At 53.7% G+C, this 26,568-nt stretch overlaps 1 protein-coding gene across 2 annotated transcripts in view; it reads left to right on the top strand.

Annotated features, from left to right (window-relative positions):
• RPTOR (regulatory associated protein of MTOR complex 1) overlaps positions 1-26,568 on the top strand; it is a gene marked incomplete at its 5' end in the record, with an annotated part of 340,079 nt that overhangs the window by 295,404 nt on the left and 18,107 nt on the right. For both annotated transcript variants that reach the window (XM_079725126.1, XM_079725125.1), the window contains 8 exons: positions 1,187-1,304; positions 2,186-2,326; positions 2,611-2,769; positions 9,990-10,108; positions 15,518-15,621; positions 16,234-16,417; positions 17,964-18,074; positions 23,690-23,795. In XM_079725126.1, the coding sequence (XP_079581252.1) occupies positions 1,187-1,304; positions 2,186-2,326; positions 2,611-2,769; positions 9,990-10,108; positions 15,518-15,621; positions 16,234-16,417; positions 17,964-18,074; positions 23,690-23,795 (1,042 nt within the window). The remainder of the gene's footprint in view (positions 1-1,186; positions 1,305-2,185; positions 2,327-2,610; positions 2,770-9,989; positions 10,109-15,517; positions 15,622-16,233; positions 16,418-17,963; positions 18,075-23,689; positions 23,796-26,568) is intronic.

The raw sequence follows: 26,568 nt of genomic DNA, 5'->3' as shown, positions 1-26,568 counted from the left end.
TTACTCAGCGCCTGTTAGACTAGGGGACCCGCTGGGTGGGCATCCAGATCGCCAGAGAGAGAGATGGGTCAGGATGATTCGAGGGTCTAACTGAAGCCACCAGAGATTTCTGCTCCTGGCACAAGCCGAGGGTCCCCAGCAAGGGCTGAACAGAAAGGGGTGGGCAGCAGGTCCTGGGCAGGTCGAGTTGGGGTTTGGAAAGCACTTGGTGGACACACATGGTCAGTGGTTGGAAGGGCCAGCCTGGAACTCAGAGATGGGACCTGAAAAGGTAGGTTTGGGAGTAAAACCCACACATGTGCCGGGGAGGCCAAGGAGTGCGTAAGGCTGAGGTGGGAGAGACCCTCTCAGGAGAGAAGGGGCCACCGAAGAGAGGACCCGGGGGCCCCATCCAAGCCCAGCTTATCAGCACCTTGGCACAGCTCTCCTGGCCCTGGGGGTCTGGGGGATTCACAGAATGAGAAGGGGCTCTCAGACCTTGGTCTTCTGCTAAGTAATTTTCTAAAAAGTAAAATAAAGTTGTGGAAACCATTTGAATAGTGATGGGAAAAGTAGTGCAAACCAACATCCAGTTTTATTTCCCGTGACTTTTAGGATCTCCAGGTACTCAGGTCATAACACCAACTGTCCCAAAAGAGGTAAATTGTATTCTTCTCCTTGGACTGAGGCAACTGGCCTGAAGTCATGTAGAACTTTCCCATTACCCTTTTGGGAGCTGGAAAGTAATTTATCTTTGAAAATTTCACATTTGGTAGAAGAGCGTGCTACACTGTCCGGGGTATCCTGCCTTAATGCCCAGGGTTCAGGTAGCTCTCCATGGTGTTGACCGTGGGAAGCCGTGAGGGCTCTTCCCCATCCCACTCTGGGGTGTCCTCAGCCTGCATCCCTACAAGGCCCCAAGCCCTGCCTCTCACACCTAGTGGTCAGCAGTCTCTCTGCCAGGTGTCCGGGGCATCCCTCGGAGGCCCTGATCTTGACCACATGGCTTGTTCAGAGGTTTCTGCTCACACCGGGGGCTCAAGAGTGCTGCGTTGAGGGGGCAGCCCCTGTCTTGGCGCCGAGTGCTGTCTGTCCCCCCCCCCACCACAGTGGCTCAAGCACTCAGCGCCAGCATGTGCATCTCACTGCTACTCTGAGTTATCTCCCAGCCCCAAGTCAGTGTTGCTGTCCTTTCTCCTCCCGGCAGGAACTGGTGGTGGCTCTGAGTCATCTTGTCGTTCAGTACGAAAGCAATTTCTGCACTGTGGCCCTGCAATTCATGGAAGAGGAGAAGAACTACCCACTGCCCTCTCCAGCCACCACAGGTACAGCCACCAGGGGTACGGCACTGAGGTGGAGCCCCTGCGGCTCGCTGGCCCAGGGGACCCTGGTCAGGACTGTCAGCAGGCCCCTCATTCTGCTAGGTCCTGAGCCCATGTGTCAAGTCAGGGCCACTCAGATATCTGCAATTCCCATCTTCCCAGAAGAATAGAAAGGGCAGGAAAGGGGGCCACACTGACCCTCTGACTGTTTTCTTTCCTTTTTACCCTTTTTGGAAATCAAAGTCATGGAAATCTTGGAGGGTAGAAAGTGCTGCCATAGAGGCTACAGGAAGGCACATTCTCTCTCTTCCCCTGATGAGTCCTCACATCGGTGTCATATCAGGCAGCTGCTCGTCTCACATTTGTCCTTTTTACCGAATTTATATTTCATCATCTTGAGCTGCCCCCTCCCCCAGACAGCTGTGTCTTCAGGAAAGAGGGCTTGTGATCAGCCATGAGACCATTGCTGCGTTTAGTACATCGGGGAAGGGAAACGGCTGGCGGGCTTGGGCGGGGTGGGAGTGGGGAGTGGGAAGGCGGGGGGCTGAGCCAGCAGGTGGCCATCCTGGTGCCACCCTGGGCAGCGGCCACAGGCAAGTCCCAGAGCACCTGGTATGGTTCTTGGAGAACCATGTGGGCCTTTGCAGTTGAACTCTCACAAAACGCCAAGCGTGGGTCTTGGTCATCTGCTCCCATGCTCCCCTCACCCCAGTCAGGACCTTGTCCAGCTTTGTACCCCAACATACATGTGTCAGAGACCCTGCTGAGCAGAAGGGCCCTGTTGTAGCATCACATCATCCAGGTAAAAACCACTGTCACCTGCTATCTGGCCGCCTCCCACCTGAGCCCACCATTAACTCTTCTCTCTCCTTCTCTCCTACCAGAGGGTGGGAGTCTGACCCCTGTGCGGGACAGCCCCTGCACCCCCAGACTGCGCTCCGTGAGCTCCTACGGAAACATCCGCGCTGTCACCACGGCTAGAAGCTTGAACAAATCTTTGCAAAACCTGAGTCTGACAGAAGAATGTAAGACCCTAGAGGCTGGGTGCTCAAGTTGGGTGGTTTGGGGTCATCTTCTGGGACCTTTTATTAGACATGCCCCTGCCCCCTCCTGCCATCTGCTAACCTGGGCGTGAGCAGAAGTCATGGGTCAACCCCTGGGGTGGCCAGTGATGATCCTGCAGCACCGCTGGGCACAGCCGCTCCTGAGCCCCGCAGCACCCCCCTGCCCCGTGCCCAGCAGCCCAGCCCCAGGGGAGACGGGGGTGGGTGTGCTAACTGACGCTCTGCCCGTGGCGGTGCCCCACCAGCCGGCGGCTCGGTGGCCTTCTCCCCTGGGAACCTGAGCACCAGCAGCAGCGCCAGCAGCACCCTGGGCAGCCCCGAGAACGAGGAGTACATCCTGTCCTTCGAGACCATCGACAAGATGCGCCGAGTCAGCTCCTACTCCTCCCTCAACTCCCTCATCGGTGAGTCCCACCCCTCCACTTCTCCACCTGTCCCCTCAGCACCCATGGGTTCCCACCCAAGTGGACGGTGCTGGGACACGCTCAGTGGGAGAGTAAAGTGAACGGGGTAGGAGGAGGTGAGGAGCGTCTTGCTGTGGCAGCAGGAACCCCCCACCCTTGGTTGCTGGTCTGATCCAGGCCATCTGGGCGAGCCGGCCTTGTCACTTGGAAAGGCGGCAGAACTCCCAGTGCTGCAGAGCAGGGGGGTTCTGCCCCCATGAGACATTTGGGGTGTCACGGCCAGGGCACAGGGGGGCTCCCAGCATCCAGTAGGCAGAGTGGCCTCCAGTGGTGCCCAGGGTCCCCCAGAGAATGCGTGTGCGAGGTCCAAGGTCAGAGCCCTGCTCCAGGGGTGCAGGCGGCCCTTCCCTTCTCAAGTTCCCTGGCCGGAAGCCCCCCTCACCCCCATCCAGGGCCCCCTCTGTGCTTTCACCTGCAGCCAGTCCAGCAGTTTCACACTTGGCTGCCTGGAAATTGAAATTTGAGTGAAGGGTCAGCGTCGTCTCGTGTTCTGCCTTGAGTGGTGAGCCCCTGGTTCTGCTGCTGGGCTCGCTGAGCGGTGGGAATTCATCGCATGTCCTCGCTGCATGACCAACTATATCTACCCTTGTGTCACCGGTAACACACATAGGACTCAACCAGACAGCCCCTCTGCACTTGTTCTCGGCACCCCGGTGCTTTACCAGGCCTCATCTGAAGCTTTACTTAATACTAGGAAACGCTGTAGACACATAAAAACTTAGACTAATGTGACACACCTCCACTTGTGTGTTTTGTTCCCAACTTAAGGAATTACAGATAGAGTTAAAGTGCCCAGAGCCCCTCCTGGTTCCCTGCTCAGGATCCCCGCACACTTACTCTCTGGTTGTGGATCCCCATGGACTTGCACCCTTTCCCAGGGTTTAAATGTCATGTAAATGGCGTCACACATCCTGTGTCCTCACTCTGCCCTGAGGGCTGTGTGTCCACACTGGTCACCTGAGTCTTGTTCACACCCTTTCATGATCTGCTGCAATTCACTTTTCCATTCTCCTGTTAATGGACAGTAGCCTTGCTCTGATTTTTCCTTCTTTTCTCATTTTCTTTTTTTTCTTTCTTTTTTTTTTTTTTTGCGGTACGTGGGCCTCTCACTGTTGTGGCCTCTCCCGTTGCGGAGCACAGGCTCCGGACACGCAGGCTCAGCGGCCATGGCTCACGGGCCCAGCCGGTCCGCAGCATGTGGGATCTTCTCGGACCGGGGCACAAACCCGCATCCCCTGCATTGGCAGGTGGACTCTCAACCACTGTGCCACCAGGGAAGCCCTTTTCTCATTTTTTAAAAAGCAAATTCAGGATTTGGCCCCAGCTCCACCTCCTGCCCTCTGCTTTGTACCTGGCGGTGCTGGGCTCCTGGGTTCCTTGGCTCCTCCCCTTGGCTTCAGGGCTCCGCCTCCAGACACCTCACAGGCTGCTTCTCAGTCCAATCACAGTCCTGCTCCAGAGTCACCTTAAAAGAAGTCTTCCAGGCTCCTCCCACTCCAATCCAGAATAGCCTTCTGCAGTCGCTCTGAGTCTCTCCCTCTCTGTTTGCTTTCCTTCTGAGAACTTTTCCCCAGCAGACTTATGATGTAGGATCTCATTTATTCAGCTCGGTTCTATCTCTGCTCAGGGGGTCAGAGCCACGAGTGCAGGAACTTTCTCCTATCTCCTGCCACAGACCCCCACACCCCGTGCCTGGTACACAGCAGGCACCCCCATAATGTGCACCAGCGTGGGCCGCAGCAGACACCCTGCAGCCTGACACACGTGGGGTCTGACAGCTCCACATGGAGGGAGATTGACCACAAAGGGCTCTGTTCCGAGGAGACAAGCTCCCGTGGCCCTGCTCACTCCTATTCTGGTCAGGCTACCCCGTCTGATGTGAGCGAACTGACTCCTCGTGGTCTTAATTTGTATGTCCCTCGATTATGATGAGGTTGAGCTCACGTGTTCATTGGACTCCTGTGTTCCCACTTCTGCAATCATTTGCAGTATTAGTTACCCTCCTATTTCATTGGTACTATTTTTCATTAACATTCAGTTCTTGGTTGTTTGCTTGTTTCCATGATAATCCCTCTACCTTAGAGCTCACACTCTCTTGGCATCACGTGACAGTGTTAGATATTTCTGACTTGCCGTTGTTGTGATCTGAAGGGGGAGGGCAGTCCAAACGTTCTTGCCAGCGGTACCCATGAGCCTCAAGACTGGTCCTCTGCTGGCCCTAGAAAGGACCCAGGACTCTCATTCCACAAGACGAGTCTGTCTGAGGCCCATAAAGGTCTGAATGGACTGTAGGGTCCAGAGCTGGTCGCCGTGCCCCACCCCCAGCAGTACAACCCAGAAAGGGGGATCTTTTTGTCCTTGGCCCTGGGTTGAGGATGTAAGGGGTGAAGAATCGGTGTTTTTTTTTTTTGACGCCACATGAGATTGGAGGGTGCAGCCCGCGCCTACCACCCCTGCCGCCTTCCATGTCCTCCAGGGACTTGAGAGCCACGTCACTGATTCCTTCCTTCACACAAAACCTGACTCCTGAACATTTTTTTACTGGAGGAAACTGAATTTTATCTGTATATGGTTCATATCTTTGAAAACTTCAGTGGGAAAGTTTCACAATGAGCCGGAGCTGGAAGGAGCGTTAAGGAGACAAAGTAGCTGTGCGCCTGAGTGCGCGCGTCCACCTGGAAACCGCGGTGCTTACATAAGTGTTTAAAATTCATAACCTACACCGAATCCCATTACTTGTAGCATTCGCCTGTTTAAAGTCAATTTTTTCTTTCACTTCAACGAAAGAACAGCAATCTCTAGCCTCTTTGACTGAATATTGCAAAAGAGGTTTTCAAAACCATGGCAACCTAGGACATCCATTCATTCCCATCTTCTCCCAGAAAACTAGCCCCTCCCAGGCTCCCCCTCCGTCCCCACTGTCTCCAAAGCACTCGAGGTCTCACCTACTGAGCGAGGTGCTGTCCCCCCACGGGAGCAAAGCCTGATCACGCATTTCTCCACGTGCCTAAGCATATCTGCCCAATGTCTGTGAATCTGCACTGGTACCCAGCTCTGTCACCACCTTCTGGAATCTTCTTTGATATCTCCTTCTGCATGTTTCTCACCCACTCAGCCATTTGGCCTGACCTCCATGTGTGTCCCCAGTCAGTCCTTTCCATTTCCGGGCCCCCCACCCCAGGACTCGGCCTTGGCTCTCACACCCCACTACCCGTCCAGAGCAGATCCCCCCAACATCAGCTCTGCATGGACCACTGTCTGGCTGACGCCTTCGCAGAAACTCGTTTCCTTTAAAGTCCAAGCTGTGGCCGACACTCAAGACCTTCCTTCTGAGAGCAGCCTGGCCTTCACCATAGCTCCGCCCACTGTGCCCACCACCCCAGGCTGGCCACTGGCCCCCGAATGAGGCCTGGACACCTCTGCCCTTATCCCACATTCCCGCACCCACCTCTCCACACAGCAGTGCTCGCCCATCCCTCTCCACGCTGGCATTCTGCGGCGTCTCAGGAGGCCCTCCCTGACCCATCAGATGCCTTCGTGTTGCACACTAAACCTGCGGCATCACATCGGGCCGTGAAGTTGCCATCTTGATCGACAGGTTTGGTAAAGCTGCTATTTCTTGCTCTTGTGTGTGGCAGGCAGCCTCTCCTCCCTCCATCACCTGCCCTTCTGTCCCTCACCTGTCCACCCATCACCATCCTGCCCCTCATTCCCTCCCTCCCTCCCTCCCTCCCTCTCTGAGCCTCACCCCATTCCTGATGTCCAGAAGTGGGAGTGCAAAGAGTGGGGAAGGGGGGGCCCTGGTGCTTTTGTCTTACCTTGTCCCCCAGCTGAGACACAGGGGAGCCCCTTGAAAGGGTTGTGCCGACACACCGCCCAGTCCAGCCAGGGCTCTGTCCAGTAGGCAAGGGAGGAGGTGAGCAGGACCCTCCCAGAGGGGCTCAGAGTCAGGGTCACCAAGAGGGGAAATGCAGAAGCCCCAGGCCCTGGGAGCTGATTCCCAGGGAGGCGCCCGGGCCCACATCATGCGATAGAGCATCAGGTTTGGTGACCCCTGAGACCCAGGCAACAGGTCACAAGTGACAGCTCCTGCCTCCAGGGGGCTCCACCTTCCTTCTCCAAGCTGCCTTGGCAGCCCCCAGGGACTCTGGGGCCCAGAGTTGGCCACAAAGCTCTGAGCAAATTTTCCTGAGTCCAGTGCTATTTAGAAAGTTGTGGCCGTTGCTCTGAAAAATAAATCCTAAAACCATTAGTTATGATCTTTTATTACATTTAGTCTAGACATGAAAATATGCTCTCAGCGCTTATGGGGAGTTTGGCAAGTGCCAGACACAGTGCCCTGTCTGAGCTGGCTCAGCCCAGCGGTAACCCCCATCCCCACAGGAGCTACACCCGCGTTCTCATCGTTCCAGAGGCCCGAGCTCTGTGCTGCACAGATTCAGAACGTTCCAATTTGGAGACGGCAGATGTAAAACCAGGACAGTTCACAGAACAGAGAGGCTGGGGTGGGGGGTGGCCAGCCCCAGGAGAGCAGTGACGTGGAGACAGCAATTCCAGGTCCCTGTTCTGTGTTTTCACAAGTAAATCGTATACCATTCACTGTGGTCAAGGACACTACAAAAATTAGATTTTTTTAAATTCCCTATTGAATCACAAGCAGAGTGATATCAAAGTCGAAATCTTCTGCAAGAGAGTCAACAATAGTAATAAAAACTGAGATTTTGTAAAGCGGACAGTACCCCTTCCTCATTGCACAGTGCCACGCTGCACCCCTTCCTCACGTTTATACCAAAGGCGCCTTGATTAAGGCTCTTATGGGCTCAAGTGTCTGCTCTGGACCATCACCCTAGTAAGGAGGCCCCTTGGCCCCCACTGTTCCCCCCACTTCCCCACTCCCCGTCTTACCACGGGTCCGTCATCTGTAGTCAAGCAGATTTACTGTGCCCTTCACAGCCCTCTGTCACGGGTCGACTGCTGCCCTGATCACTCTGAGCTCAGAAACAACGGAGGGGAGAGAATTTTGCCCAGTGGCTGTGGTGAGTGTGTGGGGTCTTTGTAGGAACGTCCCATCCGTGGGGCCAGTTCTCCTGTCTGAGTGAGCCACGTCCATGAATGTGCTTCACCTCGTTCCCCCGTGCGTCGTGAATCGGGACTGTCTGCAGAGTGAGTGTGGAGCGGCTTCTCCCACCTCCTCCTCTAGGGAGACAAGAAATAGCAGTGGCCTGGTGGCCCTTCACCGCAGCAGGTTCCTATGGCAGCCGATCTGCTAGGACAGGAAAGCAGCTTCTAGGAAATTTCCCCGAAGAGATTCCGACTACCTTGACGAACAGCCCTGAGAATTTGTAAATCTGGGCAGCTGTCATGAGCCGTGGCATTTGAGAGTCAAGAGGTTTTTGTTGTATTTCTACACTAAGTAGGGCAGAGGACAGCAAGGAGGACAGGTGTGTGTTTCCATGTGGACTGTTCCCCAGCTCATGGTCCCCTCTGAGCGAGAGTGCGTCTGCCTGACGTTATTCACCAAACGAAGGTCCAAATTTATACTAAACCCAAGTCCCTGGATGTGCCCTCCTGATTCCTGTGGGCCACGAGCTTTCGAGAGTGACTTTCCTCACACACAGTAGGTGCTCAAACGTGCTGATGCACGCATGCCAAGTGAGTACCCGATGGGGCGTTGCTCTGACCATAGAACACTCTTCGCCCTCGGTGGCGGGAGATGCTTTCCAGGCCCCGCCTCTTGGAGGTTGGCCTGCGCAGGCAGCTGTGCTCCTGCAGAATTATTTAGAGGCTGCGGCAGCTGTCAGCACCTCTTCCCAGAACCAGGGTGGAAGGATAAGGTGACGGGAGTTTTGTGAACTCTCACTGGGAGGTATTTTGTGTGTGGTGGTCCCCTGGGGAGTGCGGCCACGCCACATGCGAGTGAGGGGTTGGCCTCCTCCAGCTCCATCACCCTGTGAACAGGCGGGTGTGCGGCGGGCAGGCCCTGCAAACGTAGACACCACAGTCCCTGTGGAAAGGGGACTGGGACCCTGTCGCCTCCCGTTACAAATGAGAGGGTGTCGGGTGCGGTGAGCTAGGACTTGTCCGTAAGCATCGATGTAGGACACACCCGAGAAGCTGACCTTTACTCTAAACCTTCATCCAGTCCCTCTTCTGTGATTTGAATGTTGTATAAAACCCTTTGAACAATGGTGTCCATCAGGAAACACTGTCCTCCAGTGGCCCTTTTTGTGTTTAAATTCTTCGTAACTAGAGGGACTTCGTTAACTAGGGGCTGGCTGGTCAGATGGCATGCGATCACAGCTTGTTTGAAATCCTCTTTTACTCCCTGTCTGTCGTTGAACAAGCACTTGCTTTTCAACAAACCAATCGTCCAGCTTCCCCCAAATAAAAAGGATGCAGTGGTATACGGCGGCCTCCTCATTCGGCCACGTGCATTCAAACTCTTCATCCTTTGGTTGCTGGGCCTTGCTGTCCTCTGTAAAGCCTGGGGTGATGCCTGCAACCAGGACAGTGAGGTTAAATAGGACTGAGCCGCCTTCCCTGGGGGTGGCCTCCCATCCCTCATAAATGTTCCTTCCCTTTCCTTCGGATCCACGATTTACCCCATCTGTGTTTATGTCCCATCTCATCTGCCTTGGCACCCAGGCACTCGGCATGCCCTAGTGTGGAGAGCACACTCGGGAGGTGCTGGATGCCTGGGGAGGTCCCGGGGAGTGTGGGCAGAAGACTCAGTGAGTCACTGAGACCAGAGCAGCCCATGAATGCAGAGGGAGGTGTGGACGGGGACTCAGCCAACATTCTCCACTCGCGTGGGCCATGACAGCTCCTATAAATCTAGGCGTTAAATCCAGTGCTGGATAGTACTCTCCAGTCAGCCAAGGCCTGAAAGGAAGTCCTGCCCTTTTCTAACTTTTCCTTCTAGAAAGATCCAGCCGCAGGAGGTGAAATTGTGTGATCAAGCCTGTTCACCACCTGGGATTTCTGAATCTCTGGGCCCCTTATCAGATAACAAAACCGGAACTTCCTGTAACCCCAGCTCTTCTAAGTGTCCACCCCTGATGCATGGTTAGGTCTTCAGAAGAGGGAGCTACCCCAGAAGCCGCCCCAGTGTGCAGTGGCAGCTCCTTTTTGCTAAAACAGCTCCCATTTCTCTTTTCTAGGAGTTTCATTCAATAGTGTTTACACTCAAATTTGGAGAGTCTTGCTACATCTGGCTGCGGATCCCTATCCAGATGTTTCCGATTTGGCTATGAAAGTGCTCAACAGCATCGCCTATAAGGTATGTGCGAAGGGCGTTCTCTGTGAAGCTCTCAGGACCCTGGTTTTCAGTTACGAATATGCAAGCAGAGAACTCCAGGCATGTTCAGGTCTACGCATGGTTTAGGTTTAGAAACTTTGAACGAGCGTTTTGAATCCAGAGATTCACAATATAGGCTAAATTCCATGTGCATGTAGCTTCAGTGGGGGCATGTGTCACTGCTTCTGTACACCCACATCAGGGCAGCAGGAAATTAGGTGAGGACATCTGTGTGACCTGTAGTGTAGTGATGTCCTCTTTTTCATTCCTGGCACCAGTAATGTACAACTTCTCTTATTCGTGACTATTTCTGGCTAAAGGTACCTCTTCAAAGAACCAGCTTTTGGTTTCATTAGTACAATTGACTTCTGAACAACACAGGGGTTAGGGACACCAACCCTGACCCCCCGCAGTCAAAAATCAGCCTTTCCCATTCATGTCTCCACATCCCTGAATTCTGTAGTACTGCAGTGTGTGTTTATTGAGAAACGTGTATAAGTGGACCCGTGTGGTTCAAACCCATGTTGTCTAAGAGTCAGCTGTGTTTCTCTGTTGTTTTTCATTCTGTGTTTTATTGATACCTGCTTTTATATATATTGCTTCATTTCTTCTGCTTACTCTCAGTTTAATTTGCTCTTCTGATTCTAGTTTCTTAAGGTGGAAGCTTAGGTCATTGATTTTAGTCCTTTTTTCTTTAGGGACTGTAAACTCTCCCAGTTCTTTTTGTGAGCTCTGGGAATTATTTGGCCTTTCAGTGGTTCTTGCCCCTCCCTCATGGGTTTTCACGCCACCCCCAAGCAGAAAGTACTCACAGATTTGAGGGGCCTCCCCTGCAGACCCTAGAAGCCCTCTCCTCTCTGCCCTGCAGATTCCAGCCACCTAGGCTTCCATGTCACTCCGATTGGTCTCCTCTGCTAGCTGCACTGCTGCACTCTGTCTGGATACCCTTCCCCCACCACAGCCGGGTCTGCAGGAAACCGACTGCAGGCCAGGAGCTGCGCGATGATTTCCCTTCTCTCAACAGTACCCGGTGCCCAATGTCCGAAAACAGCTGTTTCTTTTTTTTTTTTTTTCTGTTTTCCAGCTGTTTATGGAAGTTGGACAGTTTACATGCAGTTAATCTTTCATGAATGGAACAATAATGAATGCCACAAAGAAGTCATTTGTTATAGCATTTTTAAAGATTTTCTTAACTTTTTGATTAAATTTTAGGCTTGCAGACAAGTTACAGGAAAAGTACAGGGAAATATTGTCACGTGTCACAGTTTACCTGGCGTGTCTCTATCCTCATCTGACCCTAATCACTAACAAGGGGTCGTCCTCAGGCTGCCACTTGCCTGAAGGCACGTGGCTTAATCATAGCTTCACTCCTGGTCTGTTATTTTTTCCAAACTGGTTATCAAGCCCTCCTATTTGCTGCTGCCTCACTGGGGTTGGCCTCGCACGTAGCCCAACCTCCTGCAGCACCTGGCCTCCTGTTGGCACCATATTTGTGTGGTGTTCGATTCCCTCACCGACATTATTCTTCACTGGTGAAGTTCTGTCTTTTCCTGGCTGATTGAATCATCTCACTGTCTGTGGCTGCTACTTCAGCTCCTGGTAGCATCACAAGTAGTAATAACACAGCCTCATCGTGTACCCAGTCTTAAAGTGCTGTAGCAGTCAACTTCCTCTTCCTCCTTAAAGAAGCAATGAGAATAATTCAGGAACACACTCTGGGTTTAACCCCAGCCTGTGGTCACACATGTGACTCTCTCTGAAAGCAGAGACTCCTAGGTACACAGTGTTCGCTGCACTTCCTGCCTGTGAGCACTGCCAGCCTCATGGCTAAAGTGTTGGGCATTACTGTTGGCCGACTCGGGACTACCGGGTAGTTTATTCCACTCTGACCTCCCCTTGCGCCCAGTGAGCCCCTCGCCCACTTTCTTCATCATCCTACTGCGTGACTCGCCACAAAGGCACCTGAATGCTGTTCCATCCTCAGGGAGTGTGCAGTCTTCTCAATGTCTATAGAAGAGAGGCCAGTGAATTAAGTTAATGTTTTCATTCTGTAATACAAAACTAAGAAATAGTCTAGTCATCTGCTTTTTCAACTAAGAATAGGATTGATTCAAAAATTAAACTTTTCTAAAATATATGTTTGTTACAACATATTAGGGCCTGTGACCAAGGGAGGGAGGAAGTACAGTCTTGGGGAAAGAAACAGAGGAAAAGGAAGGAGGTCCTGGAGAAAGGCACAGCGGACTCGAGTGAGTGTCATCCTCCTCGTCTGTGAAAATGGAGCCTCCCTGCTGTGCCCGGTCCTGGCCTCACTGATGCGAGTTCCCCTCCTGCGAGGCCGAGGATTGAGGGCACCCAGGCCCCCAGGAGTGCGGCTCTCCCAAGTGCCAGCTAATTCATCACAGTCACCACCATTGCTTTAAGTGAATTCTACCTGGGACTTAGAGTCCAAAAGAAAGTTTATATTATTTATCTAGGAAATGTGGTTTACAGAAAAATCACTTTTTAGATAGAGTCACGTGCTTTCATAGGTGTCCATTCTCAGTGCTCCAGCAACCAGGGGCTCTGCCTCATGCTTAGCCCAGAATTAACTGTAGACGATCCTTTGGGGAATCACCTCCTCCCACATGAATCCAGATCTTTGGTATGCAGTTAACAGGGACTTTTCTGAAATACTCCATCCCCCAAGAGAGAGCAGCCAAAAGCCTCCGTTGGTGTCCTAAACCCTGACTGTGTCGAGATCCAGTTGGGAAACTTGCTGTCCTCATCACCTCTGTAGGGTGTTTTCTCTGCACTGGATCAGACTTTCCCGCATCCCTGTGAGGCGATGTGTTCTAGTGGAAGACCTGCAGAGTAAGAAAGCACCAGGAGCGGGAGACAGAGGGGGCGTCTTATTGCGGCCCCAGGCTCCCATTACAGCGACCACCCCCATTAACTGCACGGGGGCGGGGAGCACAGGTGGGGCTGTGTGTGTGTCCCTGCAAATCGTTTCTGTGTTTGCACTGGGCTAAGAGGGTACATCTGACCTAGAATCCGACTAACAAGGTGTTTGCCACTCTCTAAAAGTTGGCTTGTAGCCCTAATCACGACCTCCCACTGCTGCCCCTCCTCTTCTGGACTCAACACTTGTTAGGAAGGGAGCTTACCTCGGGCCTTCATCAAAGCGCGTCTGCTGGTCCAGTGACTCCAGTGCGGCATCATGGAGGAAGAATGACAGGGTGTTGACGCCGTGAGAACAATGGGCAAGTGTGCTCGCAGTGGATGGGGCTCACGGTGGGGTCCTGGGGTCTCTCGGACCCACGCCCCATCCTCCTCCATATACAGCCCAAACCTGACAGCCAGCAAGCACACTGGTGTTTCTCTGTTACCCTTTCCTGGCGGTGTGCTCTCTGTGTGAAACGGCGACTGGAACCAGCACAGAAAGGGGCCTTCCTGGAGGGCATCTCCCACAACCTGCTCGCCACCTGCTCCCGGAGCAGCCTCCATCCACACCAATCCAACGGACAGGCGGGTCTGCATGGCCACCCCCGACTCATGCTCACCACTGCAGCACCGCTGCAGTGAATGTTTGTTGCACAAATAGGAAACGTTAAGCAAAGAAGCTTCATCTAAGCCTGAAACCCTAGGATCGATCACCAGTCATGGGGCCTCCCCAACCAGTGACATGCCCACCCCTCAGGATTTCCAGAACAGATGCAAAACTAGAGCTGTGTGCAGCAGCCGTCAGTGTGAACTGCATTAAAAAATCATGGCTGTCTTCTTTGCCCTCGAGGCTGAGACGGAACAAGCCAGGGCTGTGCCACCTCCACCCCCCGGGAAGAGCAGGGAAGCAGAGTTAGTCACCGCAGGCCCCCGCGCTTCTTCCCTTTTGGAGCCTCCTTGGAGGGGAGCAGTCGGGGTGGGGGTCTCGGGGGAGATCAGCACCGGGGGCTCCAGCTCAGGCAGCGGCAGAGCCTCTGTGCTCAGGGAAACTTTGAAAGGTCATGGATTCAGCCGAAGTCTGCATTTCAACCCCAAAGTTTTCTGTCTCTCCTCATCACCTCCCACTGATTTTCTAGAAATTTTGAGGAGACACATACTCAGTTTATAGTTTCTTAACTTAAATTTCTTTTCTCCTTTTAGACCTCTTAAGGGATCATTTGGCTCTCAGGCTTTGTTGAGGTTGTGTGTGTGTGGAGGCCAAATAATTTAAATACCAAAGCAAAACAAACACAAACAATACAACTTTTATAATTCAAAAAATAAAAAACAGTTTTTATAGGCTGGTTATGATTCAGTTCTTGCTGTTTGCATTTCAAAGTGAAGGATTATCTGGGAAACATTGGTATTATGTTGGTGGTTTTGTATTCTGTAATTTTCTACCTGTCAGCTGAATATAGGTATGGCCTTCCTAACTGCTGAGAGAATAAGCCAGAATTTGAGGGTCTTCTGTAAGTAGCCAGTCCAGGGTTGCCCTGGAGCATCACCCCATGAAGGTCGAGGCTCCGCCCATCTCGCTGGGTGACACCCAATCTTCGAGAACTGAGCCTGGCACCAGCCACACTCGGGCAAGGGGTGGCCAACAGCCGCCATTCCTGTTCTCTTCCTGCCAGAGTGGTGCCCCCTCCACAGCATCAGCCCCTTTCTGGTCCTTTCACCCTGGATGTCCAGATCTAGCAGGCCCATCCAGCTGTCCAGCACTCAGAACAGAAGTCCAGGAAAGAACTTGGCGTCAGTGGGTCCACCAGCAGCTAAGCAGTGACACCCCTGTTTGCTTATTGTCTCCTCCACCATTTTAAAAAATCACAACAAAGCTGCTTCCCTCCTGACTGCCAGCCCAGGCTGGCACAGACCCTCTGCCGGGTAAAATGTCAAACCTGCATGTGATCATGGGAAGAAGTGCACAGACCTGGGTCTTGTCTCCATTCACAAAATGCTGCACCCAAGGTGCTGTTTTGAGCCTGTGCCGAAATATGACAACGAACAACCGAGGCTGAGGCTAGGCAGGCTCCTTCCCAAGTGCCAGCTCCGCCCAGGAAGCTGCTCCCTCCAGTGGAGCTCCTGCCATGAGAGGGAGCCTGGAGAGCCTTCTCCCCAACTTCCAGACCACCCCACTCCTCATTAGTCCCGGTGCAGTTTTGTGACAGCGTTTCGGGGCGGGGGGCGTCCTTGGAGCCTCAAGGGACCAGGTGAATACCTTCCAGAAAAGCAACAGAATATCATTTTATCTAGAGGGTGACATTTGCGGGGAAAATTTTAACTGGGACCTTCCATTCATATGAGATTTCCTCAGCCAAAAGCCCTTTTCTGTGATTTTGAATCCACTCAAAAGCAGCCACCAGCTTGTGCTTGTCTTGTAGCCTCAGGTTGTCACAGTGACCACCCACCTCACTTGTCCCTTTGTTCCTTCAGGCCACAGTGAACGCCCGGCCTCAGCGCATCCTCACCACCTCTTCCCTCACTCAGTCGGCACCCGCCAGCCCCACCAACAAGGGCATCCACATCCACCAGGCAGGGTGAGTGGTGGGCAGCTGCCCTCCGGGGTCTGGGGAGGTTCCCAGCACGGCCTCCCCCCGCCTCCCCCTCCCTCTCCAGCCTGCAGGCTCTCTCTCACCCCGACATCTTCTCATCTGAGCCCCTCCTAGAATCCTTTCCTACCTTTATCTGCACAATTGTGACAACAAAAGTTGACCTGAACCTGACTCCATTCAGAATTTTATCAGAGAGGGTCCGTGTCTTCCAATGAGTGACCAGCAGGGTGGAACCTTCCACTTAATCAGTGTTCACAGAGCTGTGCACTGGATCTCAGGGGAGTAGACGTGCCCTGCACCCTCCTGGAGCCTACTCAAAGTCCTGACCGAGCTTGCCTCCGGCTGCATTGGTTTTCAGGGGAAGATGGTTCTTAGAACCTGCAGGCAGAAGCTAGAAGGGGTCATGAATTCAGCATCAGCAGCTCAGGTTTGGAAGTCACGTTGACAAGCCATGCGATTGAGGATGGTCCGAGCTGGTGACCCTGGGCCTATTCGCAGGATCTGGGAGTGGGCAGTACCAGGGGAAGTTGCTTAGGGTTTGGTTTCAAAGGAGTGGGCTCTGGGTAAAACACAGTGTTTCTTTTTTCCCGACGGCAGAGGCTCCCCGCCAACATCCAGTGCAAGCAGCTCCAGCCTGACCAATGACGTGGCTAAGCAGCCGGTCAGCCGAGACCTGCCTGCGGGCCGGCCGGGCACCACAGGCCCCGTGGCAGTGCAGTACACACCCCACTCCCACCAGTTCCCCCGGACACGGAAGATGTTCGACAAGGGCCCAGACCAGGTACAGATGTGGTTTTAAACACTAACTCTAATGGGCTTGGGTGCTGGGACGTTCGCTCCTGAGAGGAGAGGCACCACCTCGGGCGACAGGGTGCACGTGGCCTCGGCCCGGGTGCAGAATGCAGGATACCACCAATGGCTCTGGGCTCCTCGCCCCCACGTCTGGGCAGATATCGCAGGGTGTCCCTCTTCCTCCTGCAGCCCCTTGTTCTGGGTTCACTCTTGGCAGCTTCCATGTAACAAGCAGCACATGGGCTGATTGGCTTTTTCCCTTCTCAATCAATAGCATTTGTCTCCACTAAACGTGGCAGCTGCTCCACAGAAGCGCTTGTTCTGACAGGTTGTTTGCTTTTTCCACCAACATTCAATTATGCCCTGTAGGTGGGAGTGGTCTCAGCCGCTAAGTTAAACGAGGCCGTTCAGGAGAGGGAGGAATTGGCGTCCTTGTTTGTCAGGGTTGTGAGAACACATAACAGGGTGGACACAAAAGCTGGGGCCTCGTGTCTTGTCCAGACTGCTTGCCGCTGTCCTGGCCAAGCACAAACGGCATAGCGAGGGTGTTCTGGATGTGCCAAGGACACGTCTCAGCTCACCAGTGACCGGCAATTTTAACAGGAAAGTCACAGCAGCCTGCACCCTGACTTTGGAGCTAGATGCGGGTGTTGGGGATGGACAGGTGTCCGCACCTGCCACTGGCCCCACCCACCTGGCTTTGGAGCTGCCTGCTCCCCTCGCCTCGATGGCTGAGGAACAAAAACGGCCACAACGCCAGGTGCCAGGTTTAGCCTCCCGGCTGGACCCTACATGGGGCAGCCAGGCAGGAGCGGCTGGACCATGATCTGTGGGTCCTGGCCCAGCAGAGCCGCGAGGTGGCGGCAGGCGTCTGCGGTTCCCCTGTCAGGCGGGAGGTAAGACCTTATCGCTGACCCCATCTGTGGGATTTTCCACCCAGTGCATCTCCCTGGGTAGCGGGGGCTCCTCTGTGAGGCACTTCTCATGCCCAGCCACGTGCAGTGAGGCAAACCCCTGCTCTGCCATCCTGGCCCCCATTGGTTCTGCAGCAGGGAACAAACTGAACCATTGTCCCAGTGAGCAGAGCCACATGTTTTAAGTTTTAATGCTTAGAAGTCCCAGTTGGCCCAAGCTCTACTGTGCTCTTATCCAGGAGCCAGAGGGTAAGCCAAGGTCCTATGTGTATGACTGGCCTGGTGGGAGCGGCGGCCCTGGGACCAGGCCGCAAAGACCTTGTGGGGCTGCTGACTCAGATGACAAGTGTCAGGGACTTTGCAGCCCAGGCCACCTCAGCCGGCCCTGGGGGATGCTCGGCCTCTGAGCGCAGACTCGGAGCCCTGTCCTGACAGTCGGGGTTCCTTGGGCACCAGGATGTAGAAGTGAGGGGACCATGGAGATATTGCCCTCAGAAGCCTGACCCCTGTGCCTTGGTCTCCGGTGATGGACTGTCTCGAGCTCACAGAGAAGTTTGGGGATGACATGACTAACTCTGTTTCTGTCTTCTCCTCCCCTCCTCCTTTCCAAATGCCCCGAAGACCACTGACGACCCGGATGATGCTGCCGGGCACAAAAGTTTCATCTCGGCCACAATGCAGACAGGGTTCTGCGACTGGAGCGCGCGGTACTTCGCCCAGCCTGTCATGAAGGTAGTGGTGTGTCGGCAGCTCTCAGGGTTTAAAGCCAGAATCCCCTGGCATGCACTGCCCCCATCTCCTCAGCAAACGCACACAGGACTCCAGAGCCCCGGCCTCAGGCCTGGGTGTCTGAACCCCTCTACTCTGAGCTCAAGGTCTGATCCCCACTGGTTTGCTCGCTGTGACCCTCGGGGGCCACATGCTGTGACTCCTATCAGCCCAGGTGCAGTCGCGCAGGCCCTGCCCTGAGCCGTGGCCCGGGGCAGGTGCCGGCTGCACAGGTCCCTGCTGTGCCCACTGGCCTCCTGTCCCACCGAGGGTGGCTGTTGAGGGGACGCCAGATTGCTGTCATGGTAGCTGGTATTAACAGGTAAAAAAGGGTAAAAGAAACAGACCTCACTTACCTGCCTTTTCCGAGCTTGCCAGTATAAAATGTGCCATTTTGTCCTGATTAGCAAGGTCATCCAGGTGGTCCCCAGGCCTCACTTGGGCCGCTTCTGGCTTTGGGGACTGTTGGACTAAGCTAGCTGACTGGGGTAATCTGGCTTATTCCAGGACACTGCCTTCCAGGTTTGATGACGTGACGTGTGTCCTCTTGCTACAGACTCAGGCCACACGTTCAGGGTGCCAGGGTGAGACAGGGCAGTGCTGTCAGAGCTGAATCTTCATGCCCATCTTTCTGCAGGGAGTGCTGCAGGGGTTCATTTTAGACTTTGCTGGTCTAAAGCACGTTCTTACAAAACCACCTTCCTCTTCCCTCATAGATAATGGAAAATCAAAAACTGCAGTCTATTCTTACTTGTATGTCAAGCTACATATCCAAGTAATTTCCAGGAAGAGTATTTGGACTCTATTACAACTTTTCTCCGGCCTTCCTATTTCCCTGTAGTGATACTGATTTTTGTCAGTTACAACACACAATAACGGCTGTCAGTGCCTGAGGTAGGTGACAGAGTTCTAATTTATCAAGCCCCGTTGCTGAAAAGGAGAAGCACTCTCTCAGTAGCGAAAACTAGGATCCACGTAAATGTCCAACAGAAGAAGACTGGTTAAAAAAGGATGAAGTATTTGATACGATATTATTGGAACTATTAAAAAATAAAGCTTTGAAATTAGTAACATAAGAAAATGCTCATGATGAAATTTCTTTAAAAGGGAAAAAAAACAGGACATAAACTGGCCACAGGATGGCCACACTTAGCACGAAGTACCTTTATAATCAGGAAAAAAATATATTAAAGAAATGACCCTGGGACTTTCCTGGTGGCGCAGTGGTTAAGAATCTGCCTGCCAATGCAGGGGACAAGGGTTCGAGCCCTGGTCCGGGAAGATCCCACATGCCGCAGAGCAACTAAGCCCGTGCACCACAACTGCTGAGCCTGCGTGCCACAACTACTGAAGCCCGCACACCTAGAGTCCGTGCTCCTCGACAAGAGAAGCCACCACCATGAGAAGCCCACGCACTGCAACAAAGAGTAGCCCCCACTTGCTTCAACTAGAGAGAGCCCGCGTGCAGAAACGAAGACCCAACACAGCCAAAAATAAATAAATAAATTTTTAAAATAATAAAGAAATGACCCCAAGAGATCATTGAGGCCTGTTACAGTCAACCAAGTGTGTTGTCCATGCCAGGGTCGGCCTGCTCCTGCTGACCTGTCCGCCCACAGACAGGACATCTCGGGCTCCTCTGGCTAAGGAAGGAGGGAGTAGGCAAACACCGGAATTTGTCCCAGGAGACAGTTCATCACTGGTGCTGTAGGTAGCGAGTTGTCCTTTATATCTGTGGTACATACCATCTGCTTGAAAGTTAAGGGGGTTTAGTCTAATAGTAATGGAAGTTCGGTTTCGTTGATACAGTCTCCTGCTTAAGGCAAGTGCGGTCAAGTGACTTGGACTCTAGGTGGTTGGTCTGCCGTCTCACTGAAACGGCAGCAACTGTAAAGTCTCGGAAGCTACTTGGTGGGGTGCTGAGCGGCTGTCCTTGAAGTCTCTGGGGGTGCCTGTTCTCAGTCATCTACCTGTGGGGAGAAGTGGCATAGGTAATCCAAAACACGTTTCTCTTAAACTTAGAAATGAACTTGACTTTTCCCTAAGGATTTGCTTTCCTTTCCTCAGCACCGAGTACTCAGACTCAGAGTGCAGGTGCCCTCCAGGAGCGCACGTCAGCTGACCGCGGGGGGAGGCTCTGCAGGCGAGGGCCGCGGTTTGTGGGGACCTCTACTTACGTGTTTACGTGTTTCACTCAGATGCAGACCCACAGCCACCACTGGAAAAGGCGAAACAAAGCTGCAGGGACAGAGAACAGAGGGCAGGGTGTTGGGCTGGGGCTGGGGGGAGGGCTTGACTACAGAGGGCACGTGGCAGTTTGAGGTGTGGGGGACTGTTCAACATGCTCACTGTGGTGGTGGTTACATACTGTGCCCAAAAGGGTGAAGTTTAATGCATGTGAACTGTATCTCGGTCACCCTGATGCTTTACGAGAAGTGTGGCCTGATGATGAAAATGCCCATATTTGGGTATCAGTACCTGCAGTGAACTGTGATCTGCACTTCAGAGCTTTTTCCTTGGCAGTCAGTGGTCTTCACCCCTTAGATGTCGTGCCCAGAGGTGGCGGGTTGAACCGGGTCAGCCCGCAGCCAGTGCACACCCTCCCGGCACTGCTGACCCCCTGTCATTATTTGGGGAGGGTGTTTGTTATTAAACGAGGTGAGAGGCAAGCGCAGAGGTACTCTGTCCTGCCACAGAACTCGCTTTGTTTCTGGTGGGAACCCAGGGAGCTCCGTGTCTGAGAATTTAGCATTGACATCATGAGCCTTCCCCAGGGGTCATGCTGCAATCCTGATAGTCACGTGCCTGTCATGAATTTTATCCCGTGCACTTGAACCTCTTTAAATTCAAAGGCATTGAGGGTAAGACCCAGCCCTGTGATTCACAAATTCATCATATGAGAACCTGCTCCACGTGGAAAAGCCCGCCCTCAGGCTTCTGCAGACCCTCTGGTCTTCCTTTGTTCCCAAGCCCCGCCTGCCCCAGTGACAGACGAGGAGCGAGGAGGACACCCTCACCAGCCGTCAGCCGCCAGCTCCTCGGGAGGCTTCAGGAGGCTTCAGCACCGTAATTGGTTTCTGTTTGAGGAGAAGCCAGGAGGTGTTAGGAATCCAAGGAGTGTCGTGATCCTAATCATGTAACACTATTTCCACACCCACGTCCCTCCAGCTCTGCTTAGAGGAAAGCGCAGCACAGTGTGGGTCTGGGCTTTTGTTTAGTCAGAAGCTTTTGTTCAGCCTGCAGAGCCATGGGGGGAGGGGAGGAGCACATGAGCGGATGATTAAGAAAGGCTGAGTGGGAAATCCTCTGTCTGGTCCCTCCGTCCATCCTTGTCCATCCCGGCCGGCCAACGCCGGCTGCTTCTCATCTGCTCTCTTGTCCTCTCCTCGTCTCCACCCTCGCCTCCCACACTGTCCCACTGCTCTCCGCCCCTGCTTGTCCTAGTGCTTCATGGCGATTATCCCCAAGACGATGCATGCACTGGTTCCTGGGCTGCGGTTTAGTTCAGTTCAGTTCTGCAAGTCCTTCTCTGAGCTCAGCAGAGCCTGTATGCCCGTGGGACCGCTCCCGGGAGCGCCACGCTCTGCTGCTTAGGACTCAGCCCAGGGCAGTGATGCCCGGCTGTGCCGTGGAGGTCAGCCTGTCTGTGGCCCCAAGGCACGTGTGGCCGCACTCCCATGTGCAGCTGCCTCCCATCTCCCTTCCTTCCTCCCGCCTGCCCCTGCCATGGGGAGTGCAGTCCAGAACTTCATGCCTGCCTGTCCCACTCCTTTCCTGCTTGTCTAGACCCTTTCTCTAATTTATTCCTGCAGAAACGAGAGATTCATTCAGGTGCAGTCTCAGTCTTTTCATGTGGGGTTTTCTTATTATTGTTCTACGTTATTGGTTATTTGTTATTTGTTTTCAAATAATCTCTGGATTGTCATGAAACAAAACCAGCTGGTAAAAACCCACCGTCTATCCCAAGTACCTTCGTGGGGTTATGTCTACAGCACTAACTGTGCTCTGGAGGCTCTGGGTGACTTTTCTTCGGTTGTCTCTGTGTCAGGATATCTTTGCTGTTTTGCTGGGTGTAGTTTTGTGATTTTTAAGAGAAAAAAAGACAGGAGTGTAGCAGTGAAATGCTGGAACACAGAGGCCTCGGCACCTGTGCACAGGGACGAGGTGAGGTTTGGGGTTGTTCATTTGTGATCAGAGATAACACAGAGCATTCTAGGAGAAGACACGAAAGTGCTCCATGACCATTTCATGTAATAACTGCCTAAAACGTGAGCTGAACTCCTCTCCGTGTAGACGTTACCTCATTTCTCAGCCACACTTACACACAGGCACGTGCACGTGACCACGTTCACCGTCCTTCATCCTGATGCTTTCTCCAGGATGAATATGGGCTCCTTCTGCCTGTGTGGTGTTACCTGGCTGAGTACAAGGCTGGTTAACTCAGCCAAGAGGAAGTAGGGTTTTTCCTAGTTTATTTGATTCCTTTTGTATTTTGGGATTTTACAACTCTGAGTTTTCAAGCAGGGAACCAGAGTTAGCCAGACTGACTGTGTGATTTAGGAGATACATCTTTTTTACATGACAAGTGATTGTTATGAATAAAGTAGACTTAAATCCTAACTTATTATTTGCTAAGTGTGGCCCTCTCCTAGGCACACCCATCCGTAGCCCACATGCACCCACACCATGCACACACGCCAGCCATGAAGCAAGAAGAGCCCTTATCCAGGAAAGGGGACTGTTCCAGCATCCATATACTTCACGTGCAGATAAACTCTGTCTCTTGAAAGCTGATTAGGGAGGGCAGAAGTTCTCTGGCATAGGGTCGAAGCTCCTTCCTCAATCTCCACCTATGCGGAATCCGATGCCAGCTTCACCCTCTGCTGCATTAGGTGGAGTGGGGCGGGCAGCAACTCCCAGAGAAGATCCCACCCTCAGGCCCAGCCTGCCTCTCGCAGCTGTCATGGGATAGCCATGCCCTGGCTGCTCTCCTCTGTCACTTCTCATGAGCTCGTTCATCTTCTAACCAGATGCCTCAGTTCCCTTTGGCATCAAAGAATAAAAGCAAAAGTCTCTGAGCACAGCCCCTCTTTTTCTGATTTTGCATTTAAGGGTAAGAAGGTGCAAATTTAGTGTCTGGCACAGCAGGGCCCTTTGTGTCCCCTCCTGCAGAAAACACCCAGCCCTTATCCCTGGACCTCCCCTCAAAATCTGTCTGCTTTGAAAGCAGCCCCCCTGCTGCCCTGTCAGAGTGCAAGGGCTTCTGGCTTCCACAGTTGGGCCGTCGTGGGGGCAGGGGTTTCCTAAGTCTCCACTCCGCATCCCAGCGCCGGCCAGCCCTCCCCCCACCCGGTCCCAGGTCTCAGAGCCTCTAAGCCCAGTGGCCAGCAGTGAGCGGCACTCCCAGCATAGAGAGGGAAGCTGCTTCGGGGATTCAGTGACCAACCTCTGACTGTAATGCTCTGCTCTGGACTGCGGTAGGGCACTGGACACTGGGCTGACCAGAGAACCCAGATTCTTTAGCACCTGTGGAGGAGGAATGCTCTTATCTGGAAATAATTGTTTTTTTATTGTTGAAGATCCCGGAAGAGCATGACCTGGAGAGTCAGATCCGCAAGGAGCGGGAGTGGCGGTTTCTGCGAAACACCCGCGTCAGGAAGCAGGCGCAGCAGCTCATCCAGAAGGGTAAGCAGTGTCCCCAGGGGCCACCGCGGTCGTTGAGCAGGTGCCCACCCGCCCTTGTGCAGGGGAGGAGTGAGGCTGGCGGAGATGCTTGAGGGAGGGAGGAGTGCCAAGGTGGGGGCACCACCCGCCTGCCTGACAAGGCCTGGTCCCGGGAGACTCTGTGCCTTTGCCCTCAGGGAGACTTGGAAGCTCTCTGGGATCATCGTCCAGGGAAGCTCCTGTCTTGACTGGCAGCTTCTGGACAATTGTGTCTTCTGCCTTTTGTCGTTTCCAGAGAGGAAGGAGCAAGCCCTCCGCAGGCCCTGGGGTCCACGGCGGAGTGGGCCTGTGTCCTCCCCGGGGGGACAGAAGACAAACACCAGGCCCTGGCTGTGTTTACCTGGACCCCACCAGGCCCCCAAATAATTGCTCTCTATCACCCAAAGCTGTGTATCAGTCACATTTCGACCAAACCTTTTACTAAATTTGCCAACAGATGCCCAAGCCGCCCACTTTGCATGCCCCCCAGCCCCACCCCACCCCCACCCCCGGTGAAGTGGCAGTGAGCAGCATGGACACACGGGCTGCCACAGGGAGGGCTGCTGGGCCGCGGGTCCTCCTCATCTTGGCTGCAGCAGCCCCCCAGGCACTGAAGCAGGGTGGGAGGGGGCAGCTGAGGGCCTCCACCCTGTGATCAGGACAGGGACAGAGTACTGGGCCCCTCACCCCCCCCCAGGGACCAGCCTCTCTCCTCTCCCTCTCCCAGCAGTACAGCCCCCGCTGGCCTGGGAACCGACCCAGTCCCACAGCTGTGAGTGCACAGGGCGTGGGCTGGTCTTTTGGCTCTGCCTGAGCCCTCATTGCTGGGCCAGCTTTGGGCGGTGGACTGACGCTGCCCGGGTACCGCACAGAGTGGATAAGCAGGCTCTTAACGCTTCTGTTGAATTATTGTTGTGAACTTGCCTCCCTGTCCTGTCAAATTCTCTTGATTATTACGGGTTACTTTTTAAAGTTGAGGGTGAGAACCCATGAGACCGTCCCTGCCTGCAGGCAGCCTGGAGTCGGGGTCTCGTCCCTGGCCCGCCTGCCCAGGCCCGGCGCACTCCTTGGCCCACTGAGCACTTCCAGAAGCAGTGCTGTTTTGGAAGCACTTCCGCATGTGTTCACAGTGCTCTCCGTGAGATGCTCGGGTCACGTTTCATTAATGTGCGGTCACTTCTGCTAAAACCAATCTTGGTTGTTTGTAACTCGCCTCTATGAAAGCACTGTCGCAGCTGGATGTAAAGCCTCTGGGGATGTGGAATTCAGAGTCTGCAGCTTTCTCCAGGAGAGAGCAAGCCGCCCAGCTTGATAGAAGCTCTTTGAATTATGGGGTCAAGGGCCTATTTTCTTGGAAGTTGGTGGTTCTTTAGAACCCCAGGCCTATGGACGGGGACAGCAGAACAAATTGGTTTCCCTGTACCCACGGGCACAACCTGGGAGCCAGTCTGCTGTGCGCAGTCGGACATCTGAAGGCGGTGAAGGCCACACTCTGGGCTGGTGTTGCTGGTCAGCATTGAGCAGGGAGTGAAATTAGAGCCAGCCACTCGAGAAACAACCAGGTTTTCCAGACAAAAAAGAAAAACAGTATCTCTGTAAATTAGGGTCAGGGGTTCTCTTTTCCAGTCTTTGTGGGATCAAGAGGTCTGCTTGTCAGGCACACACCGAGAGGAACTGCTGAGCCGCTGAAAACCTTATCAAGTGAGCTTGCCAACGGGAGCATCACTGCCAGTGGACGTGGGCAGGGAGGACAGGGCTGCTAGTGAGGCCACAACCTCCTCCGCTACCTGCAGCGCTTAGAGCCTGGAACTCCTCATGAAGTTGTGGTTTTATCTGAGGCCAGTGGTCTGCTGGGAAGGCTGTGAACGGTAGAAGGATGGGAATCACACCTGCGGGCCGAGCAAAGTCACCGGACAAGTCAGCGAGGCCCCAGGAGACGAGCTGGGAAAGTTAATGCTGCCTTTTCTATCCATGACCCCTCCGGCCACCCCCCGTGACACCATGACTTTGCCATCATACATGGATCTCTGCATGTCTGCAGAACACCTGCAGTGACTCAGGACCTGGGTGTCCCCTCATCTTTCCTGGGTCAAATCACACCCCTGGGCCTTCCCTGGTGGTTGAGAGTCCGCCTGCCGATGCAGGGGACAAGGGTTCATGCCCCGGTCCGGGAAGATCCCACATGCCGTGGAGCAGCTGGGCCCGTGAGCCATGGCTGCTGGGCCTGCGCGTCCGGAGCCTGTGCTCCGCAATGGGAGAGGCCACAACAGTGAGAGGCCCGCGTACCGCAAAAAAAAAAAAAAAAAAAAAAAAATCACTCCCCTGTCCTGGGGAACCCATGGCTGTGGGGGAAGGCACCTCTGGGCAACAGTTAAACCCTCTGGGACCTGTTTGCCTGTTAGTTTAACTCTGTCTTGATTGTTGAGTGGTTTTCTGTGTTAGTTGTTTTAGCAAAGGGAGGCAGAAAAGGACTGAAATCGTGGGTGACAGCAGCTCGCCCGGCCGGCGCCAGGTTCACGGAGCGTGAGCAGCTCCTCTGTGTCACCCAAGTCTTGCATCCAGCCACCGAGGAGGGGGTGACTCCAGGGCCTGAGTGTCATGAGGGCTGCTCACCCTCTACGACGTGCAGGGGAGAGGGGCCACCACGCCTGGCTCCTCTGCATGAGCCTGTGTCATTCTCCAGAAATATGTGTGAACCTGTCGGATGCTATTAGCATTTTTATCCTCTTTTCGTTGTTCTTCTAAAGCTCCCTCA

Source organism: Hyperoodon ampullatus (assembly GCF_949752795.1).
Source record: "Hyperoodon ampullatus genome assembly, chromosome: 19".
In the NCBI taxonomy this organism is placed as follows: Eukaryota; Metazoa; Chordata; class Mammalia; order Artiodactyla; family Ziphiidae; genus Hyperoodon; species Hyperoodon ampullatus.
Note: the sequence above shows the minus strand (reverse complement) of the source record. Positions and strands in the feature narration are given on the sequence as shown.